General features: G+C 34.1%; 11 protein-coding genes across 11 annotated transcripts; 4 read left to right on the top strand and 7 right to left on the bottom strand.

Moving 5' to 3' along the window:
• Window positions 1–1,460: 1,460 nt before the first annotated feature.
• Window positions 1,461–4,393, bottom strand: PHYBLDRAFT_176119 (hypothetical protein; the record flags this gene model as incomplete). The annotated part of the gene is made up of 7 exons (XM_018437664.1): window positions 1,461–1,508; window positions 1,650–1,680; window positions 1,858–2,257; window positions 2,366–2,715; window positions 2,777–3,272; window positions 3,873–4,275; window positions 4,337–4,393. The coding sequence occupies 7 exons, from the start codon at window positions 4,391–4,393 to the stop codon at window positions 1,461–1,463; spliced, it is 1,785 nt and encodes a 594-aa protein (XP_018283569.1).
• A 243-nt stretch (window positions 4,394–4,636) lies between these two features.
• Window positions 4,637–5,714, top strand: PHYBLDRAFT_176118 (hypothetical protein; the record flags this gene model as incomplete). Its single annotated transcript, XM_018437663.1, has 5 exons — window positions 4,637–4,692; window positions 4,740–4,741; window positions 5,035–5,207; window positions 5,331–5,619; window positions 5,695–5,714. 5 exons carry the CDS (start codon window positions 4,637–4,639, stop codon window positions 5,712–5,714), a joined length of 540 nt encoding a protein of 179 aa, XP_018283568.1.
• A 385-nt stretch (window positions 5,715–6,099) lies between these two features.
• PHYBLDRAFT_153431 (hypothetical protein) lies at window positions 6,100–6,386 on the bottom strand (the record flags this gene model as incomplete). The annotated part of the gene is made up of 2 exons (XM_018433148.1): window positions 6,100–6,236; window positions 6,323–6,386. The coding sequence occupies 2 exons, from the start codon at window positions 6,384–6,386 to the stop codon at window positions 6,100–6,102; spliced, it is 201 nt and encodes a 66-aa protein (XP_018283567.1).
• A 1,977-nt stretch (window positions 6,387–8,363) lies between these two features.
• On the bottom strand, window positions 8,364–9,537 carry PHYBLDRAFT_176117 (hypothetical protein; the record flags this gene model as incomplete). Its single annotated transcript, XM_018437662.1, has 4 exons — window positions 8,364–8,385; window positions 8,533–8,668; window positions 8,863–9,212; window positions 9,254–9,537. The coding sequence occupies 4 exons, from the start codon at window positions 9,535–9,537 to the stop codon at window positions 8,364–8,366; spliced, it is 792 nt and encodes a 263-aa protein (XP_018283566.1).
• Window positions 9,538–10,708: 1,171 nt separating this feature from the next.
• On the bottom strand, window positions 10,709–11,321 carry PHYBLDRAFT_64596 (hypothetical protein; the record flags this gene model as incomplete). Its single annotated transcript, XM_018441319.1, has 2 exons — window positions 10,709–10,829; window positions 10,987–11,321. The coding sequence occupies 2 exons, from the start codon at window positions 11,319–11,321 to the stop codon at window positions 10,709–10,711; spliced, it is 456 nt and encodes a 151-aa protein (XP_018283565.1).
• A 2,087-nt stretch (window positions 11,322–13,408) lies between these two features.
• Window positions 13,409–14,598, top strand: PHYBLDRAFT_153428 (hypothetical protein; the record flags this gene model as incomplete). The annotated part of the gene is made up of 5 exons (XM_018433147.1): window positions 13,409–13,445; window positions 13,693–13,806; window positions 13,865–13,934; window positions 13,968–14,032; window positions 14,174–14,598. The coding sequence occupies 5 exons, from the start codon at window positions 13,409–13,411 to the stop codon at window positions 14,596–14,598; spliced, it is 711 nt and encodes a 236-aa protein (XP_018283564.1).
• A 76-nt stretch (window positions 14,599–14,674) lies between these two features.
• Window positions 14,675–15,778, top strand: PHYBLDRAFT_153427 (hypothetical protein; the record flags this gene model as incomplete). Its single annotated transcript, XM_018433146.1, has 3 exons — window positions 14,675–15,221; window positions 15,285–15,453; window positions 15,490–15,778. The coding sequence occupies 3 exons, from the start codon at window positions 14,675–14,677 to the stop codon at window positions 15,776–15,778; spliced, it is 1,005 nt and encodes a 334-aa protein (XP_018283563.1).
• A 1,019-nt stretch (window positions 15,779–16,797) lies between these two features.
• On the bottom strand, window positions 16,798–17,710 carry PHYBLDRAFT_153425 (hypothetical protein; the record flags this gene model as incomplete). The annotated part of the gene is made up of 5 exons (XM_018433145.1): window positions 16,798–16,968; window positions 17,041–17,232; window positions 17,321–17,502; window positions 17,554–17,626; window positions 17,684–17,710. The coding sequence occupies 5 exons, from the start codon at window positions 17,708–17,710 to the stop codon at window positions 16,798–16,800; spliced, it is 645 nt and encodes a 214-aa protein (XP_018283562.1).
• Window positions 17,711–17,908: 198 nt separating this feature from the next.
• PHYBLDRAFT_176113 (hypothetical protein) lies at window positions 17,909–20,940 on the top strand (the record flags this gene model as incomplete). Its single annotated transcript, XM_018437661.1, has 6 exons — window positions 17,909–18,053; window positions 18,113–18,154; window positions 18,216–18,440; window positions 18,498–18,889; window positions 19,604–20,142; window positions 20,166–20,940. The coding sequence occupies 6 exons, from the start codon at window positions 17,909–17,911 to the stop codon at window positions 20,938–20,940; spliced, it is 2,118 nt and encodes a 705-aa protein (XP_018283561.1).
• Window positions 20,941–21,154: 214 nt separating this feature from the next.
• Window positions 21,155–22,865, bottom strand: PHYBLDRAFT_72277 (hypothetical protein; the record flags this gene model as incomplete). Its single annotated transcript, XM_018442624.1, has 6 exons — window positions 21,155–21,300; window positions 21,425–21,602; window positions 21,667–21,786; window positions 21,811–21,972; window positions 22,028–22,512; window positions 22,688–22,865. The coding sequence occupies 6 exons, from the start codon at window positions 22,863–22,865 to the stop codon at window positions 21,155–21,157; spliced, it is 1,269 nt and encodes a 422-aa protein (XP_018283560.1).
• A 1,281-nt stretch (window positions 22,866–24,146) lies between these two features.
• On the bottom strand, window positions 24,147–24,767 carry PHYBLDRAFT_176110 (hypothetical protein; the record flags this gene model as incomplete). Its single annotated transcript, XM_018437660.1, has 2 exons — window positions 24,147–24,206; window positions 24,342–24,767. 2 exons carry the CDS (start codon window positions 24,765–24,767, stop codon window positions 24,147–24,149), a joined length of 486 nt encoding a protein of 161 aa, XP_018283559.1.
• Between the last annotated feature and the right edge of the window lie 312 nt (window positions 24,768–25,079).

Genomic DNA, 25,079 nt, shown 5'->3' with positions numbered 1-25,079 from the left:
ATTGGGTAAAAAAGTTTCATATCATGGAGGATTTTTATTTAAAAATACTTTTATTAATTGTTATAAAAAAGACAATTCTTTATTCATTAATTGTATTGGCTAAATATCATTTGAATAATTTCATGTTTTCATATTAAGTATACAATTTATTATACCTACCTGACATGAACTTACGAGTTCTTTCCTTCACGCGGTTTTTCTATGACTGAAAGACTTTTGCAACAAATATCCAGTTTTTGTGACATGTGGTAAAGCCGACGCAACTTTGTTTAAGTAGACACACATGTTTGGCGCACATTATGCCCTTGTTTTCTTGAGATAGACATCGTATTTGGATTTATTTTTAAAGATTGTACAGAAAGATAGACGGCCATTTCATTACATATAAGACATGAACGTGTTAATAGTTGTTTTGTTTTTCTTGTTGAGTTAAACCAAGAACATGACTCATCATTTTAAAGTCGTGTTTCAAAGTTATAGTTTTAATACAAGCATTAATCTCGAGATTAGGACATCAAAGAACTATATTGCTTTACATTAGCTTATATGTTTTTCTTTGCTTCATTATTTCTTACATCATAGTCTGGGGTGGGCTTCTCAAGTGTGTATTCATTTATGTTATTAGGTAGTTCAGAAATCTCCAGTCGTAGAATGCCTGTTGCTTTTAGAGTGCTTTTTGGCCCTTCTGCAAAATAATAAGCATTTCTTGTATATCCCAAAGTGTTTCTCGCATACCTTGAAGCAGATAAATTACTGAATCTTCTTAATTATTCATGATAATAATAAAAATTCGGCGTCAGAGTTTGTTATGAACAAAAGAAAGAACAAGAAAGAAAAATTTTCTAAGTCGTCATTAGCGTCATATATTTTGTACAAATGTATTGGTTACTCTTTGATATGAAATATCAATATAGTAATTTTACAATGATGACATACACTTCCCTATTCTAATTTTTTAGCGTATCTTTGAATTATCTTCACATATTTTATTCAAGTAATAAAAGTTTGATATTTTCTTTCTCTTTACTTCTGACTTGTAATAGCCATCAATTGCAATAAACACTTACTAAAAATGTAAAGTCTATAGTTAAAATGCACTTTTGTCTATCAGGAGATTTAATTTTCGGTGGTCAATTTGCTTTTTATCAACTTCTTCAAAAAACAGAGACTTTCTTATTTCATTTTGAATTTTTGGTGAATTTTTAATTATTATAGACCAAAAAGAAAGTCACTAATTCGAAAATCCCGAGTTTTTTCTCGTAGTGAACTGTTTAACTCTGTTTACATAAATAACATATGTTTTTTTTGCTATTTTATTTTATTTTACTTTAAAAAAATATAATTGTATTTCGCATAACATTAAGATATTTATAAAGAATAAATAGTATAAAGCAATTCATTAAATATTCAAAAGATTTCTTTTTTTTTTGTAAAAAAAAATACAAAAAAATGCTTCAGCACTATGGGAAAAAACTTGGGATTTTCGAATTTGTGACTTTCTTTTCGGTCTATAATAATTAAAAAATCATCAAAAATTCAAAATGAAACAAGAAAGTCTCTGTTTTTTGAAAAGGTTGACAAAAGACAAATTGAACATCAAAAATTAAATCTCCTGATAGACAAAAGTACATTTTAACTACAGATTTTACATTTTTAGTAGATGTAGATTGCAACTGATAACTATTAAAAGTCAGAGGTAAAAGAGAGAAAAATATCTAAACATATTTTATCTTCCCAGCAAAAAGTTAAGACAATTCGAAAAAAAAATGTATTACACAAAAAAAAACAAATTATATGTCTGCATGACAACCAAGCAACAATTTTGGCCCACGGTTCAGTTTCGGCCAGACAATATACCATCCATTAGTGGCTGTAGATACCATCAAGCTAACCAGCTCTTTTACATCAGCCAGATGAACAACCTTTGGCTTCGCAGGTACATTTGTCACAACAGGAATTCCATTTGTTTCATGGATAGCATATACCTGGACAAGAGCAAGTGGCCACCTCTTGTTGTTGAGCTTGTGCTCAAAGAAAACGACAACCTTCCCAAAGAAATCCTTATAGATTGGAGAGTAGTTCTGCCCAATGTTGCGGTTCTCATCAACCTGAATCTGTAATCTGATGTTATGTGCCTCTCTTACACAATTTTGGTCGAACGCAGAGTCAATCACACAACCATTGACAAATGCCTTGCAGCTAGTTTGTATAGCTGCTTCAATCATGCTACACTCTTCCCCCTTTGATTCATAAAAGTCTTCAAGAAGTTTTGAAAGACATGAAATGCCTTCAAAACTATCTCAAATCGTTCTATTCCTCAAAGGCCCCCAGAACTCAATATCAGACCCAGCACCAACACGTTCACCTTCACCCATCATTGGCCAACCAGCAGAGGAATCTTCATATGCAAGAAGTCTTGCTGCTCGCGGTCTTGCTGCTATATATGCCTTTGTGTGCTCTACCTGTCTGGTCTGTGCCAAGCCAAGCATGATATTGCCAGTGTTGGTTCTGATGGCAGAGTTACTCTTAATGGCATTAGAGTACTCGCCAATTGCTCTTTCTACCAATCTAGCACTGTCTGATCTCGGCGGGCCAAATGCTTCAATCATATCTGGGTAGTGTTGTAAGAGGTGCTGGTTAATGGTGACAACCTTAAGATCGACCTTGTCCTCGGCAAGCAGAGTCTCAAGGTACACGTTCCATTCAACAAGTTCTCTAAGATAGAAGTTAGTATATATTTTTAAAAAAGAATAACAAATAATGATATTTAATATACCTTTTTATTGAGGCTTGTTCCTCTGCTGATAACTCCCAGCTCATGAGTAAATTGCACACTTGTACAAGGCCAAGCAATGTCTTCCGTGCAGATATATTTCTTATCCGCTCTGCTACTAGAGTCAGAACAACGAACAGAAGGAAGTCTGCCCAGTCTACTGCCTTAAAGTATCCTGCATTCTTTGATATGTCTCTCCAAGCACCATGAAACAATGTAGGGATCGTTTTCCTTGTCGATACCATTGCTGCACCTATCTCTTTCTGGACTCCAACAGAGAGAACAAGCAGATGTTTTTTTCCATACTTGCCAGTGACGAGCCCCCAGACCTGTTTTGCTACACCATGGCAGATACTATGCATTTCATCCAAGGCGAAGAAATATGGCCCGGAGAATGCATCCAATGTTGCCAGTGGTGATTGCCCTGTAAGTCCTCTTTGGCTGGACTTGTCTGCCTCACGGAAATCATGGAAGCTCCCCAGTGTACGTAGGGCAGTGGCTGGTGACATACGGAAACACTGACCGTGGCCAGGAGATTGACCAACAACATGGCAGATTCTGCAGCCATCTTTGCTCATGTGGCCAACATGACATGCTAGCTTTGCCAGAGCTGGGATATCACCCGTTGCCATTAACATGTGGACCTTGGCCTTGATGGTTTCCATGGCTGTTTTGACAATCATTCCTTCGGACTGCAACACACGGAGATCTCTGACGATTGGTCTCATAAATAACCAGAAGTCAGTGGGTGCCTTGGGCCCAGGAATCATGGCAAGCTGGACCATTATTTTTCTTTCATACCGGATCATTGGATTCAAGTTCAAGATGATGGCATGGACAATTGTTACTGATCTGGGAACATTGTGAGGAGCAAACCCATCCACAGACAGCGAAATTGCAATGTCATCACTTCCCAAGAAGAGATGCTTCTTAGACTGGTAGGCCTGACCATCGAATACATCAGTCTTTGTGCCATCTTGACTTGGCTCGTGATGGTAACAGTAGCGCATCTCTGTTCTGGTGCTATCGTTGGCCAAACAGAGAGCAAGTTGTGTGCCCAGAGGAAGTTGAACCATGGTTCTTGCAGGAACCAACGTACCATTGTCTTGGGCACTCTTGTAGTGATCTTCACTGCAATGCAAGCACTCGGTTTCATTTGCATCAAACAACATACAGCCATTGCAGCAAACGTCATATTTCTTCTCCTCTATTCTGGAGAAACACTTCAGAAGCTCTTGACCGAGGTAAGGTGTGCATGCTCTATATGTGCTTGTAGAGCTAGCAAGAATCTCGTTGAAGTGGCTGACAATCTTTTCATGGGCATTACAAGAAATGCCAAACTCCTTGACGATTTGAATAAATTCCAGGTTCTTTGCATCATTGGTACTGGGAGTGGGGAGAGGTTGGCTGAAGTCAAACTCCAAAGGTGCGGTTTCATCTTCAATTTCTTCTATGGCAGTTGATTCCTCTATGGTATTATCATGTTCCATATCAGCATCATACTCTAATAAGGTAAATAGTAATCAGTATAATGGCTTTATACTATATATATCTATAACTTACCATGGGCTCATCATTTTCAGTTCTGTCGACGATATCCATATTTTCATCACTGATCATATTAATGTCTCCACTGTTTGTTTACCAAAGTATCCAGATAATTAATATATTATCTATCTTTTTGTATTTTAGTTTTTAACAAGCTTACTCAACGATCAAGCTTGGGGCTGGTGCTAGCATAGACTGGATTTCAACAGGGAGAGAAACGTCTTAGATGAAAGATCCATTGATAGCTGCATCTACCAGCTTTTTAAGACATCTATCTCGACATTTGGTAGCATTTGAAGAGCTATTGTAAGGCAAATGACAGGAACTGCATTTGTGAGGGGAGATCTTTGTGATTCGAACCATATTTTGAAGTAAGTAAAAAAAATAAAAAGAACTTTTGTTATATAAGTGATTGTAGAAGTAATTGCTTTCTGAATGAATATGTTTATACTTAATTATATCAATGTAATAATGGCATGGATAATTCAAATGTACACTCATAATCTTAAAGGGGTAACTCTATGCCATCATTCTAAAATTACTAGATCAATAATTCTTCAAGAGTAGCCAATAGATTTGGACAAGTAATTTGAAACTAATAATTTGGAGCTAACGATTTGAAACTAATAATAGTTTTAGGGAAAAATTTTCCTCTTTCTTTCTTTTTCTATAACAAACTCATTACTTTTTTTTTACTATTATGAATAATATAGATAATTCAGTGATTCAGTTATTTCAAGGCCTTCAAGACGCGCTTATTTCTCTAAAGAATGGTCAAGAAGCATTGGAGAAAAAACAAGATGCAATGCAACTCGAAATAACAAGTCTTTGCAATGAATTGAAAGATCGAGAACTCCCGAATAATACTATTGTAGCTTCTGTCAATGTAAGTAAATACTATAATAATTAAAGCCTTGTCAATTAATATCAGCTACAATAGATATCTACTGACTCTATCCCAAGACCAGTACTAAACATCTGTAATATAAATTCCAATCATGTATTACAGATGATTGAGCAAGACCTAGGAATAAGTCCAACCGCAGAAGTCAAGGGAGCTATCAACACTTGCACCAAGCATATTTGTGATCAGCTTGCTGCTCTTTTGTCTGTTCAGATTCTCAGGCCCAATCCAAGCTGGACATCTATCCCTCAAGAGGACCAGACCAGAATGTGTGTCAGTCATTCACACGCGCTCAAGAATTATGGAATTGATTTTACCAGATGTCATAAAAACTGGGCATCAATCACAAAGGTTAGTCAGTTATGGAGAAGCCGTAGAAAGCAACACCTCTCTGGTAAGTTCATATCAGGTAGGTATAATAAACTGTATACTAAATATGAAAATATGAAATTATTCAAATGATATTTAGCCAATATAATTAATGAATAAAGAATTGTTCTTTTTATAACAAACAATAAAAACATTTTTAAATAAAAATCCTCTATGAAATAAAACTTTTTTGCCCAATTAAAACTGTGAACAAATCCAAATATATATAAATGAGAGTCATTTAAGAGAATGTTTTTGTTGAAATGACCAATACAATTTAAGCATATACTATGATAGAATGTATTTTATCCAATTAAAATAATTATAAAAACCAAAATAATATTTTATTACCAATTAAAAAACTTTTTTCTTTCATTTATACCAATAGAAACCTTTTTCTATTCTTTTACTACCAATTAAAATAAGGGTATATCAGATAGGTAAATATAGTGGGATATGAATAAAAGCTAACATCAATAAGCTAACGGCGATTAAAATATATTACTTAAAAGGGAACTAGAGATTCCACTGCGATTCGCGAGAATCGCCAGCTCAATCTCAAGCTGAATCTCCAGCTGAATCCCCAGCGGAATCCCCACTTTTTTTCCCGTAGTGCAGGCAAAAGTCGAACTTCGGTTATTTCTATCATAGTCAAAAGTGACAACAAATAATCTATAGCAAAAGTTTTGAATAGAGTAGTTAAAATATAGCTTTATAGTATTTTTTACCAAGCCACTTTTTCCACTCATTTTCACTATGAAACCACTCATTTTCACTGTAAGATGTTGGCATAGTCACATCCAAAGTCACATTTTCTCAATGTTAAGCCACAGCCTTCGTTCTTTTTGTATATTCTTTTCTCTTATTTACGTTTTTCTTTTTTTTGCCTGATATGTTATTTTTTTATGTTTATTGTATGTTCTAATTGATATAATCAAAACCCTGTTCTTTCATTTTATTCTATTTACTTTTTCTCAGTACGTTTTTTGTTATAACTTCAATTGTTCTGAGTGAAATTTATAGCCTTCTCTTTATTTTACTCACTTGATATTTGTATCCAAAGTTTTTCCAATCTTCTTTTTCATTTCTCTCCCTTCTGAACTCTGTTCTTTGAGTTATATTTCATAATTACTCTATTCAAACCGATTTGTACTTTTAGCAATTTAATTTATGATTGATTCTACATTAGCTATTTACATAAAGGATGGTAGTTTTCTTAATTTGGAAAAGTAACATGATAGTCTTACTGCATTTCAGGATCACTGTTTGTCAAATAAAATAATTATACTTTTAATAATTCATATTTTCTTTTATTAATAAAATGTACTTTATTTTCTTTCCAAAAATAACAAGCAAAACATAATAATTATTATTATTGTCATAAAACAATATTGTATATAACTAGTGTTTGTTATTACCAGCTTGTTTTTTTTGAAGTAAGCATATTTAAAAGTATAAGATAAGGACTTTGTTCGCAGCTATCAGCTTTTGTAATATCTGGAAAGAATAGATTAAGAAAGATTGGGGAGGGTGCTAGTTGCTTTCATAAAACTAGGCCAAAAATTACAACATGAAGACTAAAGGCAAGGGTGGACAGAAAGAGTTGGTTAAATCAAAGATAAATAAATAAATATTGTTATTATTTAAATTGTTGTATAAAGCTAGCAATGATATTTCTCTTGCAAGTAATAGACTACATTAATAAAATGTTAGGATTGAATAAATATATAATCAATAAGACAAGCCAATTAATTAATAAGTGATGTATGTAAAAACCAACTTATGAACTGGTAATATTTCGCCTTTAGCTTTTTATATAAAGATGTATTTTGTTTTACTTATTTAGTAATAATACTTGATGCTAAAAGAATTTCAATAAAACTCAAGGCAAGCTGTATTAGTTTTATAGAACTCGTACTTGCTAATATCTGCTCTTGATGAAGTGTAATTGATAAATAAATATTAAATACAATTTTTACAGAGTTGATTCCTTCACAAAATTGATAAGCAAAACTGGACTTTATTTAAGAAAGAAGATTTGTTATAAGCAAAGTTATAGCGCCAAAAATCATTAACATTATTGTCGAAGACATCAGTATAAACATATATTATACTTCCTTAGATTTTGTTTTGTTTTTGCTTGAAAAAAAAATAAAGTTTAAAGTATACTCTTACAAAAATAAATAAATTATATGACATTGTTTTTATAATTCTAAGCAGTAGCATTAGATGAATCAAAAGCAACTTAACACTATTGGGAAAGAAAGCTAATTGAGCAAAGCATTAAAAACATTTTTTTTAGGATAGCCTTAAGATTATTTTAAAAATACATACTATCTTTTGTAAAGCAAAGCAGAAGGTCATATAAGCATGGTTTATCAAAACCATTACTTCCAAAGACTTAAATTTTAATATATATCTATTCTTGCTCCAAGTTTATTTGTTGATCTTAATATTCAAATAAAATCATCAGGTAGTTGTTTTCTATTGCTGATTTATCTTGACTAGCGCTCTCATCTGTCTTTAACTGTTTATGCATGATTATAAGAAGTTTATGACAAGATTTATGAGGCCATTCAATCAAGTGTTCGATACATGTTACAAGATGATGATGATGGCAAAGGGTAATATTTTATTTATTACTTAAAATACTTATAACATGTATATTATTAAAGTAGATTAGGAAAGAAAAAATTTTGAAGTCATTTTTTTTGTTTTGAAAATTAAAATACATAAAAAAACGTCACAACAAATAGTAAAAGCAAGAATCTATTGTATAACACTGGAAAGCCTTCAGATAAGATGTACACACAAGTTTAGCATACAAATTATTAATTATAGAAGTTAGAGACAAAAACATGTTTTTATTAAGCTTGTCAAGCCCCACTCTAAAGAGCAAGAGAAAGAAATGAGTCCTTTGTCCAGGGCATCAACTAACATTTCTTTCTCAATATCTTTCATAAGACTGAGTGGCACAAAAGGCACCTTTTCTGGCCATCCAATGGCTCTGATGGTGCCTTTTTTGTTTTTGATTGCTTTCCAAGGGAAAGATTTTCTTGTTTCCCCGGTTTCTTCTAAAAAATTGATAATATAAAGTAAATGTTAATTTTAATATTTTATAGACTTACCATTGAACAAGCTTATCAAACGTGTGTTTATCTTATTCCTGAAGTTGTTGGCAGCAATGGTTGCGGGTTGTTTTTTTTGCATTATGACAGAAAAATAGATTAAGATAAAATAAATAATACATCTACTATATAATACTTACTTGGGCATCTTTCGACGTTTCCCATTGCTTCCAAGAAACTCTTCAGAGTGCCATCTTCCTCAATACACTTAAAAAATATAGAAGATGTATCTCCTGACAAGAGGCGGCCAATCTTTCGACTGAAGCTGGTGCCTGACTCCCAGAACAGAAACAGACTATCATAGTTCATTAATAGTTTCATTGTGTCTATGATGGTCAATATGGATTTTGCACCACGTTTGACATCAGAGACAGAAGATTCCTGGTGAAGAGTAGCGGAATCTTCTTTTGTCATCTTGTAATATCTGCTTTTTTCTAAAGGACCCATTGAGTTGTACAAGTCAATGATTTCCTTGTGTATGTAGTTTACCCTAAAAATATATTTCGAATTGTTACAAAACTATTGTTTTACTTGTAATCAATGCAGTTAATTGTATTATTGTCAAGTTTTCTCTTGTTATTCATCTCCTTAGTGTAAAGATTAAAAAGATTTTTTTTAATCTTTTTGGGCCCCAAAACAGTATTGCTGAAATTATAGGCAGCTTCAGCCATGTTTTCAACAACCTTTTGTTGCAAATTAAATTCTATAGCAAAGCTAATTTCGAATTCTTTTCTATGCTGCAATTCTAATCGCAGTTTTTCTACTGCTTTGGTTGGCAAGTTTGCAGCATCATTCAAGAAGCTATTAACATTCATTTTTAAGTATTTAATATATAATAATAAGAATATGAAATAAAATAAATAATTATTTCAGTTTTTTTGGAATAATAACCAGATGGCATATCAATTTATCTGATGGGAACCTGATTTTGCTATCAATCATATATTGTAATTTATTAGTAACTAATGGTAAAATCATTAACCTTACACTAGATAACTAGATAACTAGATAACACTATGCAGTTAGCAAATGTGACAAATAATTTTGCGGGGGAAATTTTCATTTTGATAAATGAAAATTGTTATCCAGATTTGTGAGGTGATTTTTTTATTTTTTTTGAGAAATCAATATTTATTCAAAAAATAAAATTCATATAATTATATTTTTCTCAACTTCTACTGATTGTATTTGTATGCTTCTTAGCTCTATCAATAGCTAATGACGAAGAGTAACTGAAAAGTGGCATTAGAGGCGCATTGTCGGTCTTTAGAATTTTTTCGGCGATTGAATCATGCTACGATTAGATGACCACTGGGATTTGATATAGTGCACAGATGGGTAAAAATTAAAATAAATCAAATATTTCCACCCTAGCCAAATATCATCTATATACATATATAGATATTAAAAAAAATACAATTTATCTAAAAAAAATTAATATGTTTATTCACAATTTTTTTGAAATGCTAATTTATTATAAATATAATAAAAGCATTAAAATAAAATATAAAGAAATAATTAAATAATAAAAATAATAATAAAAAAATGAAAAAATATAAAAACTAAAATATAAAAATAAAAATAAAAATAAAAATAAAAAACAATAAAAAAAATAATAAAAAAAATAATAATAAAAAAATAAGAAAAAAATATAAAAACAAAAATATAAAAAAAAAAACAAAAATAACAATAAAAAAAAATTAAAAATTAAAAACTAAATGTTGATTTTGTACTTCAGCTAAATAGTTTATTTTATATTAATTTTTTTGTTTGCTACACTATAATAAAAAATATACTCTAGAACTATGATATCTCTACTTATATTACATTTCTTGAGATTTTAACTTTTATAATAGTCTTATTATAATAGGCGATCTTAACCTTCCCTTAATATGTAAAAAGACTTTTTCTTTACACTTCTTTAATTTAATAAACAAATTATTAAAAGAAGAAAACTTATAACAGTAGTATTATACTGTTGTTTTATTACAGAAAAAAGAAATTGTCGGACATTATTTTGATGAATCCGTACAATTTGAAGATGATTAACCACAGTACCTCTTTATGTGCAGTAACATCTTCCTGAGCATTAACCAAAGTATAATGACTTTTCTTTTATTTAAATATAATATAATAGCTACTGCGGATAATGCGCAGTATTAGTTTAAAAAACTATGTAAGACAATTAACTTCATATCAATAAAAAGTATCTTTTATTCTCTCTTTGATTTTATGTACACTCCTTGATCCCCAGTGGGTTTGACCTTTTGACTTTGTTATAGTAAAAGGAAGACCAACCCAGATCGGAAACAACATTATTACAGAAAAAATATAGACGAATATAATTTGGAACGAAAAAGTAGCAATAAGCCTGAATCGAACAGGGGTGCTCAGAAGTCCAAGCGCAATGTCTAACCATTAAGCTACACAGCAACAGCCAGACTGTCATGTGTGTTGTAGACATGTCAGGCTTTGGCCAGTTTCTGGTGAGGGATACCGGATGGTGGATTCCTTTGGTGGTTTGGTCTGGCGGTGAGCCGTGACAGGTGGTACCGGACTTGTGGGAATTGATGTTGATGGTGAGTCGACCGAGTGACATGTCTCGAGGGACAAGAGTGGTCCCTCAGGTTTCTTGGGAAATCTTGCTCCCGATACCCCTATATCCAAACCCCCAATATAATCTCATTCCTTAAAATTAAAATACCCATCTACATCGTCACCTCAGAAACACCTGTCACCCACTAAAAACATTATATCTCTTTCCTCTAATTTTATACACTTCTTTATTGCCAACATTTATTTTACACTATTTTTTATTACATTTTATTAGATTTCATTATTATACTATTATTATATTTGTTGTGGTGGTTGAAGTTGAAGAAGTCTTTAAGAGGAAGAATTGAAGATTTGAAATTAGGAACGAAGATTCGTGAGAACTTGTGTAGGTTTTGTTTATTGAGAAAGATTTTGTATCAAAGTTTGACCAGGTTCCTATACTGAACTACTACTGCTATTTATATTGTTTTGGATTGGGAAAATTATATGACTGGGGTCAGGTAATCGATCCTATCTGAGCCTTAATCAGAGCAACATGATCTTGGGATAATTAATGTATGATTAATTATATAAATGTGTGTAGTCCCAATGAAGTATTAACATCGAAAGTAAATGTGTTTATGAGTTATAATTATGCTTATAATAATCCACTGATGTATCCCATATTATGGTGATATCGTCATATGAAATATAATCACTATCATGCATGCTAAACCTGTGTGTTAAATAATAAAGTAATCGGTAGACATCTTTGACTGGAATAGCTGAGGCCTTATATTATTTCCTTCAGACTTATTCTCAATTACAGCAGTAGTCAATACTCATTTACAACAATATTTTTTTACTTTATTTTACTACATCGTTATTATATTATTACTTTACTTCTATTCTACCTCACTTTATTTTTATTTTATCTTTATTCAATTATTATATTTTTACTATACTTTTATTTTACTCTCTCTATAATTTTCTATTCTACTTCTACTATCAACACCAGTTACATGTAATAAAAATTTTCACTTGACTTTCTTTTCTTTTCCTCAAAAAATTATTTTAACTAAACATTTTTGTTTATAAAAGGAACAACCTTTTCAATCAATAAAATTATTATTCTATTCTTGATCTTATTTATTTTTGTCCGTTATTATCATTATTCTTCATTCATATACAGTGTCCTTGTTCTTTGGAGTGTTGTCTGTCGATTTTGATATATTTCATTTCTCTGTTTTTTCTTTTCTGTCTTTCTCAGACTTTGTCGTTGTCACAATTTCCATTTTAATCTTCTCCCTATTTTTTCTACCTGTCTGTCACCAATTCTTACCTGTCAAATTACCTATTCTTTTCCATTCTTATTGTATTCTTCTTCTTGTATTTCGTAATTCACATTACATTTATTTGCCAAGTGATACTGTTACAATTCACAACAAACAAACACATCATGCGCCAAGACTTTCAATATTGTTGTTGTTTTTTCAGTGTAACAATTCTAAAAATATAGAAAGATTATAAAAGAGTTGTGAATATATATAAAATTAAAGATTAAATATAATTAGAGTATGTAACTTATATTTAATGAGATGATTGGATATGACTTGGATATTGATATATGTGAATATATATAATGTAATAGATCCAATGCTATTAACTAATATCAGAGATAGATAAGATGTTATAGGCTAATATTAGTGATAAATCAAATGTTATTGGTTAATATTGATTATAAATTATATTTTATTAACTTGTATAAATAGTGAATTGGATGTGATAAATATATATATAATACAGACTGACTGTTATTGATTTACATATATATCAGATATATTATTATCAGTCTATATATATCAAATCAATTATTATTGTTCTATATATATATTAAACACTGCAAAAACAAATCAATTTTGCATATATAAAGTATACCTAAGTTCTGATAGACAGAATAGATAAAATTGTAGTTCAGCTCACTTTTGTGAGTAAAGTATTTGAATAGTATTTTAAGCTACTCTATTGGCTACTGGCAGCTGTGTAGCATTAGAATGCAACATCAAACTCAAATAAAATAAAAGTGTGTTTTCTTTGAAGTCTTTTTCTTTACTATTAAATACTATTGTAAACCTTTCTTTTTATTTTAAAATGGCTCCTATTCGCAAACCAACTGTTAGAAAAGAGTGTTGATGCTCTATCTGTAAAAGCAAGACACTAGGATTCGATTGTGTATCTGTTAAAACATTTAAACATCATCAAGAAAAAGATAATCATGATATTACACATGTTCAAATGCGTATGGTTAATATATTTGCTTTACTTTACTATATTTTATTTTATTTCATTTTATATCATTTCCTTTTTTATTATTTTATATAATAATAATAATAATAATAATAATAATATTAACACTAATAATAATAAATGTGTAGCCCATGCAGACACATGCGATATAATTAGTAGTGCTGTTTCTGAGCCTGTAAATCAAGAAAAAGATAATTTTGAATTTGAACAGGAAGATGTTGAAATGAATTCTGAGCTTAGAAGTAAGAAAACTTATTTTATTACATTGATTTATTTGAGTCTAAAATTCTGCTTTTGTAGACCTAAATGACACAAATGACATTTTGGATATATGGACAAGAAACCAACCTTTCTCTGAAACAGATTGTGTGTTTGGCCCTGAAGATAATGTCTAATATACAAGTGACACTTACGAAGAAGAAGAAGAATATGAAGATGAATCCGATGTTGAGATGGACAATGATGAAGGTAGGTACACAGCTTTAGATAATATTATATCTTAGAAAGTAGAGAGTTAATCAACGTTCTTTGAAAAAAATCAAATTAAAGATTCTTCATTGGAATCAATCTCGGAATTGAATTTGATTCACCAATTCATTGTTATTTCAGTTGCTCTTTTTGTCTCACTATACGTCGTAGATGAAGGAGCTGTAATCCTGATTGCCATAATCAACAAGATCCTGCAGTTTTTGTTTGACTCATTCCACCTTCCTGTGAGTGTTGCTGACCTCAAACGTTTGGCCGGATTTGAAGTGTTGACAAGTAGTGTCAAGAAGTATGTTGCATGTAGCAAATGCCATGCCATATATGATAATGAAGCCGCCCCTTTGTGTTGTACATCACCTAATTTTGATAAAACCTCCTTGTGTGGCAACAGCTTGTTTAAGTCTGGTCCCAAGTCAAAAGCACCCAAAAAGACATATGTATTCCACTCCGTCAAGAAAGCCCTAAAGACGTTTTTTCAATGCCCGGATTTTGAAAACAAGATCAACTCATGGAACTGCGGCCCAAAAATGAATAGCACTTTTGTTTGACGTGTACGATGGTGCGATGTGAAATGATATAGTAGACATAGATGGTATACCTTTTGTTAATACCGAGCGATCACTCATGCTCACGCTGAACATTGACTGGTTTCAGTCATTCGATGGTGTTATCTACTCCTGTGGTGCCATATATCTTGCAATCAATAATCTTTCACGCAGTGAGTGGTTCAAGAAGGAGAACGTGATTCTTGTTAGGTTAATGCCAGGGCCTAAAGAAGCGAGCACTTCTGACATAAATAACTATCTGAAACTGCTTGTGGATGAGTTGATGGAGCTGTACAAAGGTATTAAGATTAAGACTCACCAATGTCCAAATGGTACTTCTATCCAAGCAGCCCTTCTCATGGTTGCCTGCGATATACCTGCTGCAAGGAAAGTATGTGGGTTCACATTCCATACAAGTACAAATGCATGCCACAAGTGTAAGCATCAATTTTCGAGGTTGGCTGGAACGAGTTCCATTGATTATTCTGGATTTGATTTCTCAAAGTGGCTCCTTCGCACTAAGAATGACAATCATAAGGATGCAGAGATCTGGAGAAATGCAACCAAACCAACTGAGAGACAGTGTCTTGAAGTTGCACATGGTGTTCGCTGGTCCGAACTGCATTGTCTTTAGTACTTTGACATTGTCCACTGTACGATCATTGATCCCATGCACAATCTTTTCTTAGGCACTGCCAAAAGAATGCTGGAGAGATGGGTTGCGGATGGATTAATCGACGGTAAAAAACTCATTGCCATGCAAAAGGCTGTTGAGAAGGTAGTGTTGCCGCCCGATTACACATCACTTGGGACAAAGATTGCCAAGGGATTTCCCTATATGAAGGCTGATGAGTGGAAGTCTTAGTGCCTTGTGTACTCTCCTGTGGTTCTAAGGGATGTGTTGCCGTTGCCAGAGTTCAAGAACTGGATAGAGTTTGTTAACGCATGCAGATACTTCACCAAGCCTAGTGTTTCTGAAGAAGACATTGAGAAAGGATACAAATGCTTAGAAGAATTCTGTAAAGGGTGTGAGACATTGTACGACCTGGATCTTCTCTCTCCCAACATGCACCTGCATCTGCACTTACACCAAACAATGATTGACTTTGGGCCTGTCTATGGATATTGGCTTTTCAGCTTTGAAAGGTACAATAGTGTCCTGAGAAATATCAAAACCAATTGAAGAAATGGGTTCGAATCGACATTTATGAGACAGTTCATTGAAGAGTCGTGGAAGGGAGATTTTGTTTATTAACTTCTGAAACCTATGCATGCACTTGCATGTTTTGAAATTTTTGATAAGTTCACCACCAACAACAACAACACCAACACCAACACCAACACCAACACCAACACCAACACTAACACCAACACTAACACTAACACTAATACCAATACCAACACCAATACCAACACCTACCTCTCTTACTCTTTCTCAATTTCCAAATATCTTGAAGCTTCACAGAATCTTTCAATGACAATTCGTGAAAACGAGCCCCTGCCACCATCCGCCTTGCCATTGAAAACAAGACCATTATCATTTATGCCAAAACATGAATATGATTGTCTTGTAGAATACTATCAAGCTGCGTACAAGAATCCACAGATCTCAGGTTGCAAAGATGTAATTGATGACTCACCTTTCGTCAATAACTGAATCGAAATGGTGAAGTCTGTTGATCTTCTTGAGCAAAGCTACAAAGGGTGCATTGGCACAAATGGCCATGGATCATACATACAAGCATATTTCACTGAACGAACTGGGTTGGAACATGCGTATGTTGAAGAGATTCAGTACCTTTTTTGTTCACAATTTTAGGCCAACTGTTTCTTCTCTAACATACAGAAATCCCCATAGTAGTCAGCATGTATTTGCATTTGTCAAATGGTTCAAATCCACTTCAGACAAAACAAGAGAATTAGAAGGAATTGAGTTGTTACAGAATGAATTCTACAAGCAAGATTTTCAAAGCATCCTGCCAGTACATCGGATTCTCCTAAAAGTTGCAATAGTAGATTACAAAACTACAAAAAACGTCAACAAAAAACTCGCAATTCCTTTACCAAAAAAAAATTACTATTAATTCTCATACACACACTTACTTATATATTTATCCTCTATTATTATTATTTCCTTTAATCAATTCAATTTCAATTATTACTATTTGGCCCTACAACAGAATATAATAAAAAAGAAAATGTTTATTTATTGTTGATTGCCCAACGAGACAATGACTGGGACAGGGTGGCAGGAACAGAGCAAGGCAACAATGTTGCTAGATATCTGTTCATTCTTGGCTTTGTTCCCACACCCGCATTTGACACGTGATGGGTATGATCAATGTCATCAACCATTGTCAACAATCTGTTGAACTGTATTTATTTTTATTAGTTCTTTATTTTTCTTGTTATAAAACTTATTTATTTATTCTAGATATTATTTACCTCTTCACTTCTCCAAGTGGGGCAAGCCACATGCAAACACCGTCGTGGAAGATTGTCCACAATCTCAATATCCGATTCACCATCAGACATGGCATCCTTCTGAAAGAGTTTGAGATAGGTCTTCTCAACAGAGTTTCCAGTCTTATATCCCATTGCAGCATCAATGGCTACCCAGTTGTCCATGTATGTCGACTTGCGTCAGATAAACATCTGGTTATATAGATTGTAGCTTGAGAAAATAGTAATATACCAATTAATTTTTTATATAGTATATACAAACCTGAAGAGTACGACTGTTTGCTCTCCCCTTGCTGTTTTTCTTGGCCTTCTGCTCAGGAGACTCGTGAAAAGTACAATGACTGTGCTTGTACCTGTTCTTTACTTTATCACTTATCACCCATGGGTGAGTACCGGCTAGACGAGTCTGGGTGCTAATGTAGCTCTTCAAGTAGTTGATAACAGCTACGTTATCGTGGTGGTTAATTGTCTCGTTCAAGTTCTACTTCTTCTTACTCTCATTCTCAGCAACAAGAGCAGGGTCGTCAGACTCGAACTTCCAGTCCCACAACTTTTCCGCAAAGATTTCCTAAATACACACTAGAAAAACATACGGGAATTACCATGTACAAAGTTAAATTATAACAATAGAAAATCTGGGATATTTTTTCATCTCAGCTTTTTTTGTGTGTTCAAGATGAAAACACTGTTTTCCAGTTTTCTATTGGCTTGGATACAATAGACGAAAATATTATTTATTATTATTATTATAAAGACATAACATTTCATTATAAAGACATAGTAAATTTAGTAAACGTTGTACTTGTTTCCTTTTTCTCTTAACACTTCAAAGTAAAAATAAATAAACATTATGTCCACAATTCCTGAACTCTACAACGAAAAGTGCCATTGTGCTGGATGTAGTCAGAACGATCTCGGCTATAGTTTTGTTGCCAGAAGAACTGCTCAACGTCATAACAAAAGGGCAAGACTAAATGCCATAAGATGTGAAAGGGGTACAATATTTGAATTTATTTAATTGTATTGTAATCCATGAAATAACGTGTTGTAATAGACATGTCTGCCCAGAGAAATATGATGGAGGTCGATGATGAACGTAAGGTTTATTTAATTCAGATACCGTTAGATATTAACCAAGTGTTATATTCTAAATGTAGCTATCTTAACCCATCAACCCGGAGCCCTGGAAGAATCGTACACTCAGACAAACTCACCTGTTTGGGAAGGAGCTTCAATGTCTGACACTGAAGACGTTTCCGTTACTAATGACGCGATCAGCAATGGCGACAATGATGACAGTGGAAGCAACAGCAATGAAATCAGTGAAGACGAAAGCGAAGACGATGTTATTGAGCTCGACGACAATGAATTGAATAGTGAAGGTCAGTTAGTGTTAAAAATTTTTTTAAAAAAAAAGCATTAATTTTTTTTTATAATAGACCCTTTTGCCACCCCCGATATGCCCCAGAACCCAGTGCACAGGTTCATTGCTACTTTTGTGGTGATGTTCGCTTCCCGCTATGTGGTTGACAAGGGCGCCGTTGTCTTGATCGAGTTCATCAACAAGCTTTTGACAATTTACGAGCAGGATTTCCAACTGCCCTTGAGCCTTCCTGGTCTTCAGTGCATGACAGGTTTCTCAGCCATGACCAAAGGCATAAAGAAATTTGTTGTGTGTCAGGATTGTCACAAGGTGTACGAAGAAAGTGCATCTGTCCCGTCTCATTGCAATTTCGTAAAGCTTGGTGCACGCTCGTCTTGCAACTGCCAATTGACGAAAACATCAGCATCGGGTGCTTTGGTGGCCAAGCGTTCATACTTGTACCAGTCCGTCATTAATACTTTACGAATGTTTTTTCTTCATCCAGGATTCGAGGATAAAATTAGACATTGGAATCACGAGCTGAAGATGGTGGATACAATGTGTGACATATACGATGGTGCCATGTGGAAGGAGCTCAAAGACAAAGATGGCGTGCAATTCACAAAGGATTTGCGTTCATTAATGTTGACTCTCAACATCGACTGGTTTCAACCTTTTGATAACGTCACGCACTCGACTGGTGCCATATACCTGGTAGTAAACAATCTGCCTCGCAATGAAAGATACAAGCCAGAGAACACACTTCTCATAGGATTGATGCCTGGCCCGAAGGAACCCAAATCCGAAGAGATAAACCATTATCTCCGGCCTATGGTAGATGATCTGATAAGATTGTATGAGGGACTGGCAATCCCAACTTTCGAGTGTCCTAGTGGTGTCCGCGTCCATGCCGCATTGATGATGGTGGCCTGTGACATCCCAGCAGCAAGAAAGACAAGTGGTTTCACCTCGCACAACAGTACATGCACATGTTACAAGTGCAACAGACATTTCCCTCGCTTGGAAAACGGTGTCAATGTTGACTTTTGTGGGTTTGACTTCTCTCGGTAGGTGCTTCGTGACGGTGTAGAGAACAGGTTGCATGCTGAGGAGTGGGAAAGTGCTAGTACCCCCTCAGAAAGGCATCGGCTGGAGGTCGAAAATGGTGTTCGATGGTCGCAGTTGCATCGCCTTGGATACCTTGATCTAGTACGTGGAACGATCATCGATCCCATGCATAATTTATTCCTGGGAACGCCTAAAAGATTGATGGATCGTTGGATCAAAGACGAAGACATTCAAGATGGCGATTTTGCAGCAATGCAGAAGACTGCAGAAACGATGATTGTGCCTAGTGGATACACCTCTTTGAACTCGAAAATAGGAAAGCAGTTTTCGTATATGAAGGCAAACGAGTGGAAGTCATGGGTGCTCGTATACTCGCCAGTTCTGTTGAAAGATGTTCTTGCAAAAGACAGATTCGAAAACTGGATTAACTTTGTTGATGCATGCCGCCTGTTGATCAAGCCAACGATCACGTTCGATGAAATCAACACTGCCCATCAGTTTCTTCAAACTTTTTGTACCAGATGTGACGAGCTGTACAATGCCGAAATCCTCACCTGTAATATGCACCTACACCTCCATCTTCGAGATACAATTCGTGATTTTGGACCAGTGTATGGTTATTGGCTATTCGGGTTTGAGCGGTTTAACGGGTTGTTAAAAAATTGAAGACAAACAGGAAGATCAGGTTTGAAGAAACATTTATGAAGAAATTTATTGAAGATGTGCACAAAGACGATCTTGTCAACAGTTTCCTTCAGAGTACCCTCCAGACATCTGCATTTCCTCTCCTTACCAAACTCACTTCTTCCTTTACACCCGCCACCATTCCATCCATCCATCAACGTACCTTCCACATACAGTCATTTGTCGAGGCTTCTGAAGATCCAAATGTACTTGTAAAAGGCAACGAACCTCTCCCTCCTTCCGCATTCCCTCTATCATTAAAATCTGCTACCACAATGAGTGACATTCACTATGTTCATCTCTTACAATACTACAAAGTTGCGTACAACAATGAACAATTAGTTCACTTTCAACAAGCGTCGGAATCACCATACTTTGTCGACAATACAATCACCCTGTTGAAATACATCAACATCCTTGGGCAGGTCTACAAGGGTAAAGGTGAATCTGGAAGTCGTGGCTCTCTTGTACAAGCAAAGTTCATTGGAAGTACTGGTGAGCATATCATCGCATACATGGGTCAAATACAGTACATTTTCACCCATTCTTTCACTCCTCCACCCACCTCTTCATCCCTTATTCCCTTGCTCCACACCCATTGCCGCCCAACACAACTTCTTCACAATTCTCAACATACTTTTACATTTATCAAATGGTACACACCAAAAATGATAAATCGTGAGAGTACGAACATGTTGAAACCTGCTTTCCAACATTTTCTCCTGACGATTTCCAATGTGTATTGCCAGTGCATAGAATTATGTTAGAAGTAGCAACTGCTGAGCACACAACACGCAGAAAAGTAAAAAAGATGCTGGTCATTCCTTTGCCAAAAAAACAATATATTTAAAAAATAATAAAATTATAACTCCCTTTTTTAAAGACACACAGAAAAGAATAATCATAGTGTTTGTATTTGTTGGTACGTTTATCATTGTCAGATGGAGGATGTGGAGGATGTAGAGGATAAGAAAACAAAATTTATTGAAACTCATCTCTAAAAGCCCAGTGAGGGAGAAGGGACGTCAATCTAGGTGGGACTGCTAAAACAGCATCTCTACCGAAGGACCTCTTCAACATCTGACGCGAATTGAAGTCCATGCGATTACGCATAAAATCATCAACAACTGCAAGAAAGTGATTGTACTAAATACAAATAAGTGATTAATCAAAGTTCTGTTTCATTTAAATCCATAAAAAACAAAAAAAAGCTATATATAATAATGTAAATGAAAGAAATTATCTCATCACTTCTCCAACTTGGACGCATTGTACGAATTGCACGGTTGCTTGAGACTCTAGGCATATTGTCTTCAGATTTGCCCTCAGACATTGCTTCTTTCTGTAAGAGTCTGTCGCAGCTCTTACCCACATTCACATCAATTTCAGCCTTGAATGTATGGTAGGTCAGTTCGCAACGGTCAAAATGCTAGTTTATAAATATATTAATATTAATACATTTAATTTGCAATCAAAACATACTTCTAACATACATTGGTCTCTCGACCTGCTTTTCTTGACTGAGAATTTGTCTTTTTGCACGCTTCATAGGATTCCTTGACTCGGCGTCTCATTCCACAAAAGTTTGTGTAGATACAATCGCTAATATCGGCCTGTCAAACACTAGTCCCAACAACCTTTGGAGCCAGGTATGCATGAAGGTCATGCATCAGCTGTCTGTTGGGTGGAAGTCTGTAATCAACATTAACATCCCAACTGCGCTTGCTGTCATTAGCTGCAACTAGTTCCGGCTTATTTGATTTGAAGTTGTGTTTCTTCAACTCTCCTCGGATAAGAGCCTATACTTAGTGTGAGATATTATGTTGATGAACTACTGTACATCTCAACACTTACTAAAACTCTAGTGCGATCCTGTTTACTAAGTTCACCAGCGTTTGCACCAGTAAGAACCACTGGACCAACAGAAGGAGCAACAGAAGGAGCAACAGAAGGATTAACAGAAGGAGCAACAGAAGGAGCAACAGAAGGAGCAACAGAAGGAGCAACAGAAGGAGCAGCAGAAGAGATACCAAAAAAAGCCTCAGAAGGTGTTGTATACCAATCCAGAGTAGAACCAATGGAAGAAGCTGCGAAAGGGACAGAAGCAGAAGCAGATATAGTGGTAGGAGCAATAACTGCAAGAAGTTCTCCAGAGGCATTGGCAACGCTATCAAGTATTTCCAATGAATCTTTGTTCCCCTTGATGACAATGCCAATGTTTGAATCCATGGTCTTGAGACTTTCCTCCATAGTGGTGAGCCTTCTTAAAAGCTTAGTATATTCCGGGGATGGAGCCGGGGCAATTGACTGACGATTGTTAACCATGGTCTGAAAGCTATCTAATAAAATGTTATACATGAGTTAATTGTTAATTATATTTGTTTTATATATCTATTCATTGTATATATAGAGTGTTATTAATATACAAAAGAAGTTAGGTGTTAAGCAAAAGAATAAAGTGTAGTTAATGGAAAGATGGTAAAAGTAAAAGCAAGAACCCATTTATTATATTACACTTGTTGCTGTAAATACTCAGGATTTCTTTAATACGCGTATCTCTATTAATACTTCCTGGAATTAACGGGGTGCAAATCGGCTTTGAACATGCTTTTTTCAACTCAATCCAATATATGATTTCTGTCTTTCGGCCTTTTGGCCCTTTGGTCTTTTGTTCTTTTTGTTTTTTTTTCATTTACAAGTTTTCTCTCTTTTCTCTCTTTCCAACATTTATTATATTCACAGATTTTCTTGGTAAGATATCTTATTCTTTAATATTATATATATATATATAACTAAAATGATAATAATTGTTTTCTATTACTACAGACACTCGCGTTTTGTTACCTTCTGATGCATCCCCTTCACAATGTCCATCCAGATTAGCTAAGGTTAGTAAATATACTTTATGCCATCATCCTATAAAATTATTCTGACTTTTTCCTTTCTTTTGTATAGGCCATATCGCCGAAATTACTCTCTACTATTAAACACGGTTATGAACACGGTAATATTTTATTTTATTTCAATCTATCTCTTTTTAATAAGCACACGGCTTAACATAATTTCTATTATAGATGAACCTCCCTCTCATGAGCACATCGCGAATCAAGAACTTTCATTTCATACAAGTGTTATTGACATGGTAATTTTTTTTTGTACATATAACAATATTATTTATTTTGTATATTAATGTATATCATTTACTGAAGACAATATTAGCGTCTCCTATGTACTCTCTTGGTCTGCAAATAAATTCTTTTGCTTCAGGTAGGTAAATGAAATATTCTACCACACAGTTCACAAAAAATAAAAATTTTTCAGCATTTTTATAGCCAAATAAAGTATATTGAGTACTATGGTTCGCATTCATGACGCCTTTTCTTTTTGTCTCTGGTAAGCTATTATATTGCAAGCATAATTACATATATATATTCTTAATATCCACGATTTCTTGTTCAAACAGCTAACACTTTTCTAATTTCATAGAACAACCATTTACAAGCAAGCAACACACAACTGGGCTTTTCTCTGGGAGATATTGTTTGGAGAATACTTGTTTTATCAGAACATTGGCCATTTCAAATTGTATGAAGGATAGAACACTAGCCAGAACGTTCCTGAATATTAAATATAACTACTGTACTATAAACCTAAGAATATTCTTTTCTTTCTAATAAAAACAAAATAAACCAATAATTATTATAAATAAATTAAAGATCGGAGAAGTGTATGGAAGCAAACAGTACAAGAAGAAGTCTCTAAGATTGGATAAAATAAATTCAAATACAACAAAACCCTGTAAAAACTGGCATATCCGTATAATCAATCTTTCATTTATCGTTCTTTTAATCGGAGAGCAGTAGGATATATTACAACAAAACGTAATTCTGAGTTGCCGTTTTAGTGCATGTGGTAAAAACCCATATACAGAAAATGCAAACACATCCTACTATCCTGCTGTTCTGACCTTTTCCTATGTTCGAAAGTTGGTCTTACCACCTATGAGTAAGCCAGCTTCATACACTTGTAAAAACTATCTGATCACATCGTAAAACCTGGTCTTTTCACATAATTAATTACAGTTTTACACATAAGAAAACCGCGCCTCTTTTCCAGTGACAGGTTGTTTAATAAGTTGTTGATACTAACATATATTAATATTAATTACCAAGATAATGACAGAAACCTTGGCATCACTGAGGGAGGTCTGGGGGACATAGGATGGCATCAGAGATGGTCCTAAACTAGCCATACCAGTCTGATTGTTGGTATAGGCAGTTGCAAAGTCTGCAAATGCCGTATATGTCTTTCCAGACGTGTCAACAACAACGCCCATCCTGTTTTTAAAGGCTGTCATGTTGCTATTGACAGCAGCAATGTCATCCTTGACACCGTTGATACTGTTGTTTACTTTGCTAAACATTTCAACAATTTCTGCGTATTGCTGATCTTGGATAGTTGTGGATGAGAAACTGGGGGCAATTTCTTGAGGTCCAACATGGCCAGCCAAAACACGGTTTGCAGAGGTAGATATACTTGCAGATGCTTTTCCTTTTCCTTTATGGTCTGTTTTTCTGCTGCTATTGGAAGACATTTTTTCTTTATTGTATTTTTATTAAAGTTTTATACATTAATAAATTATTAAAATAAAATAAATGTATGGGTTGAAATATATTTATTTTTGTTTAATCAAAGATATACATACAAAATAAGTTAATATAAAGTAGATTTATGAAATAGCTGAGAAAAGGAAGGGATTATATATTATTTTCTATAAAATCTTTTATAACCTTAAACAACTTCTTTAATATTCAACATAGAACTTAGTGTTACAATATAATTTCAGACTATTCATTTTATTACTATTGTATTTTACTAGAGTCAATTCTCATCTAAACTGCCTTCT

This window comes from Phycomyces blakesleeanus (genome assembly GCF_001638985.1).
Source record: "Phycomyces blakesleeanus NRRL 1555(-) unplaced genomic scaffold PHYBLscaffold_44, whole genome shotgun sequence".
NCBI lineage: Eukaryota > Fungi > Mucoromycota > Mucoromycetes > Mucorales > Phycomycetaceae > Phycomyces > Phycomyces blakesleeanus.
The sequence above is the reverse complement of the archived record's forward strand: the minus strand, read 5'-3'. Positions and strand labels throughout refer to the sequence as shown.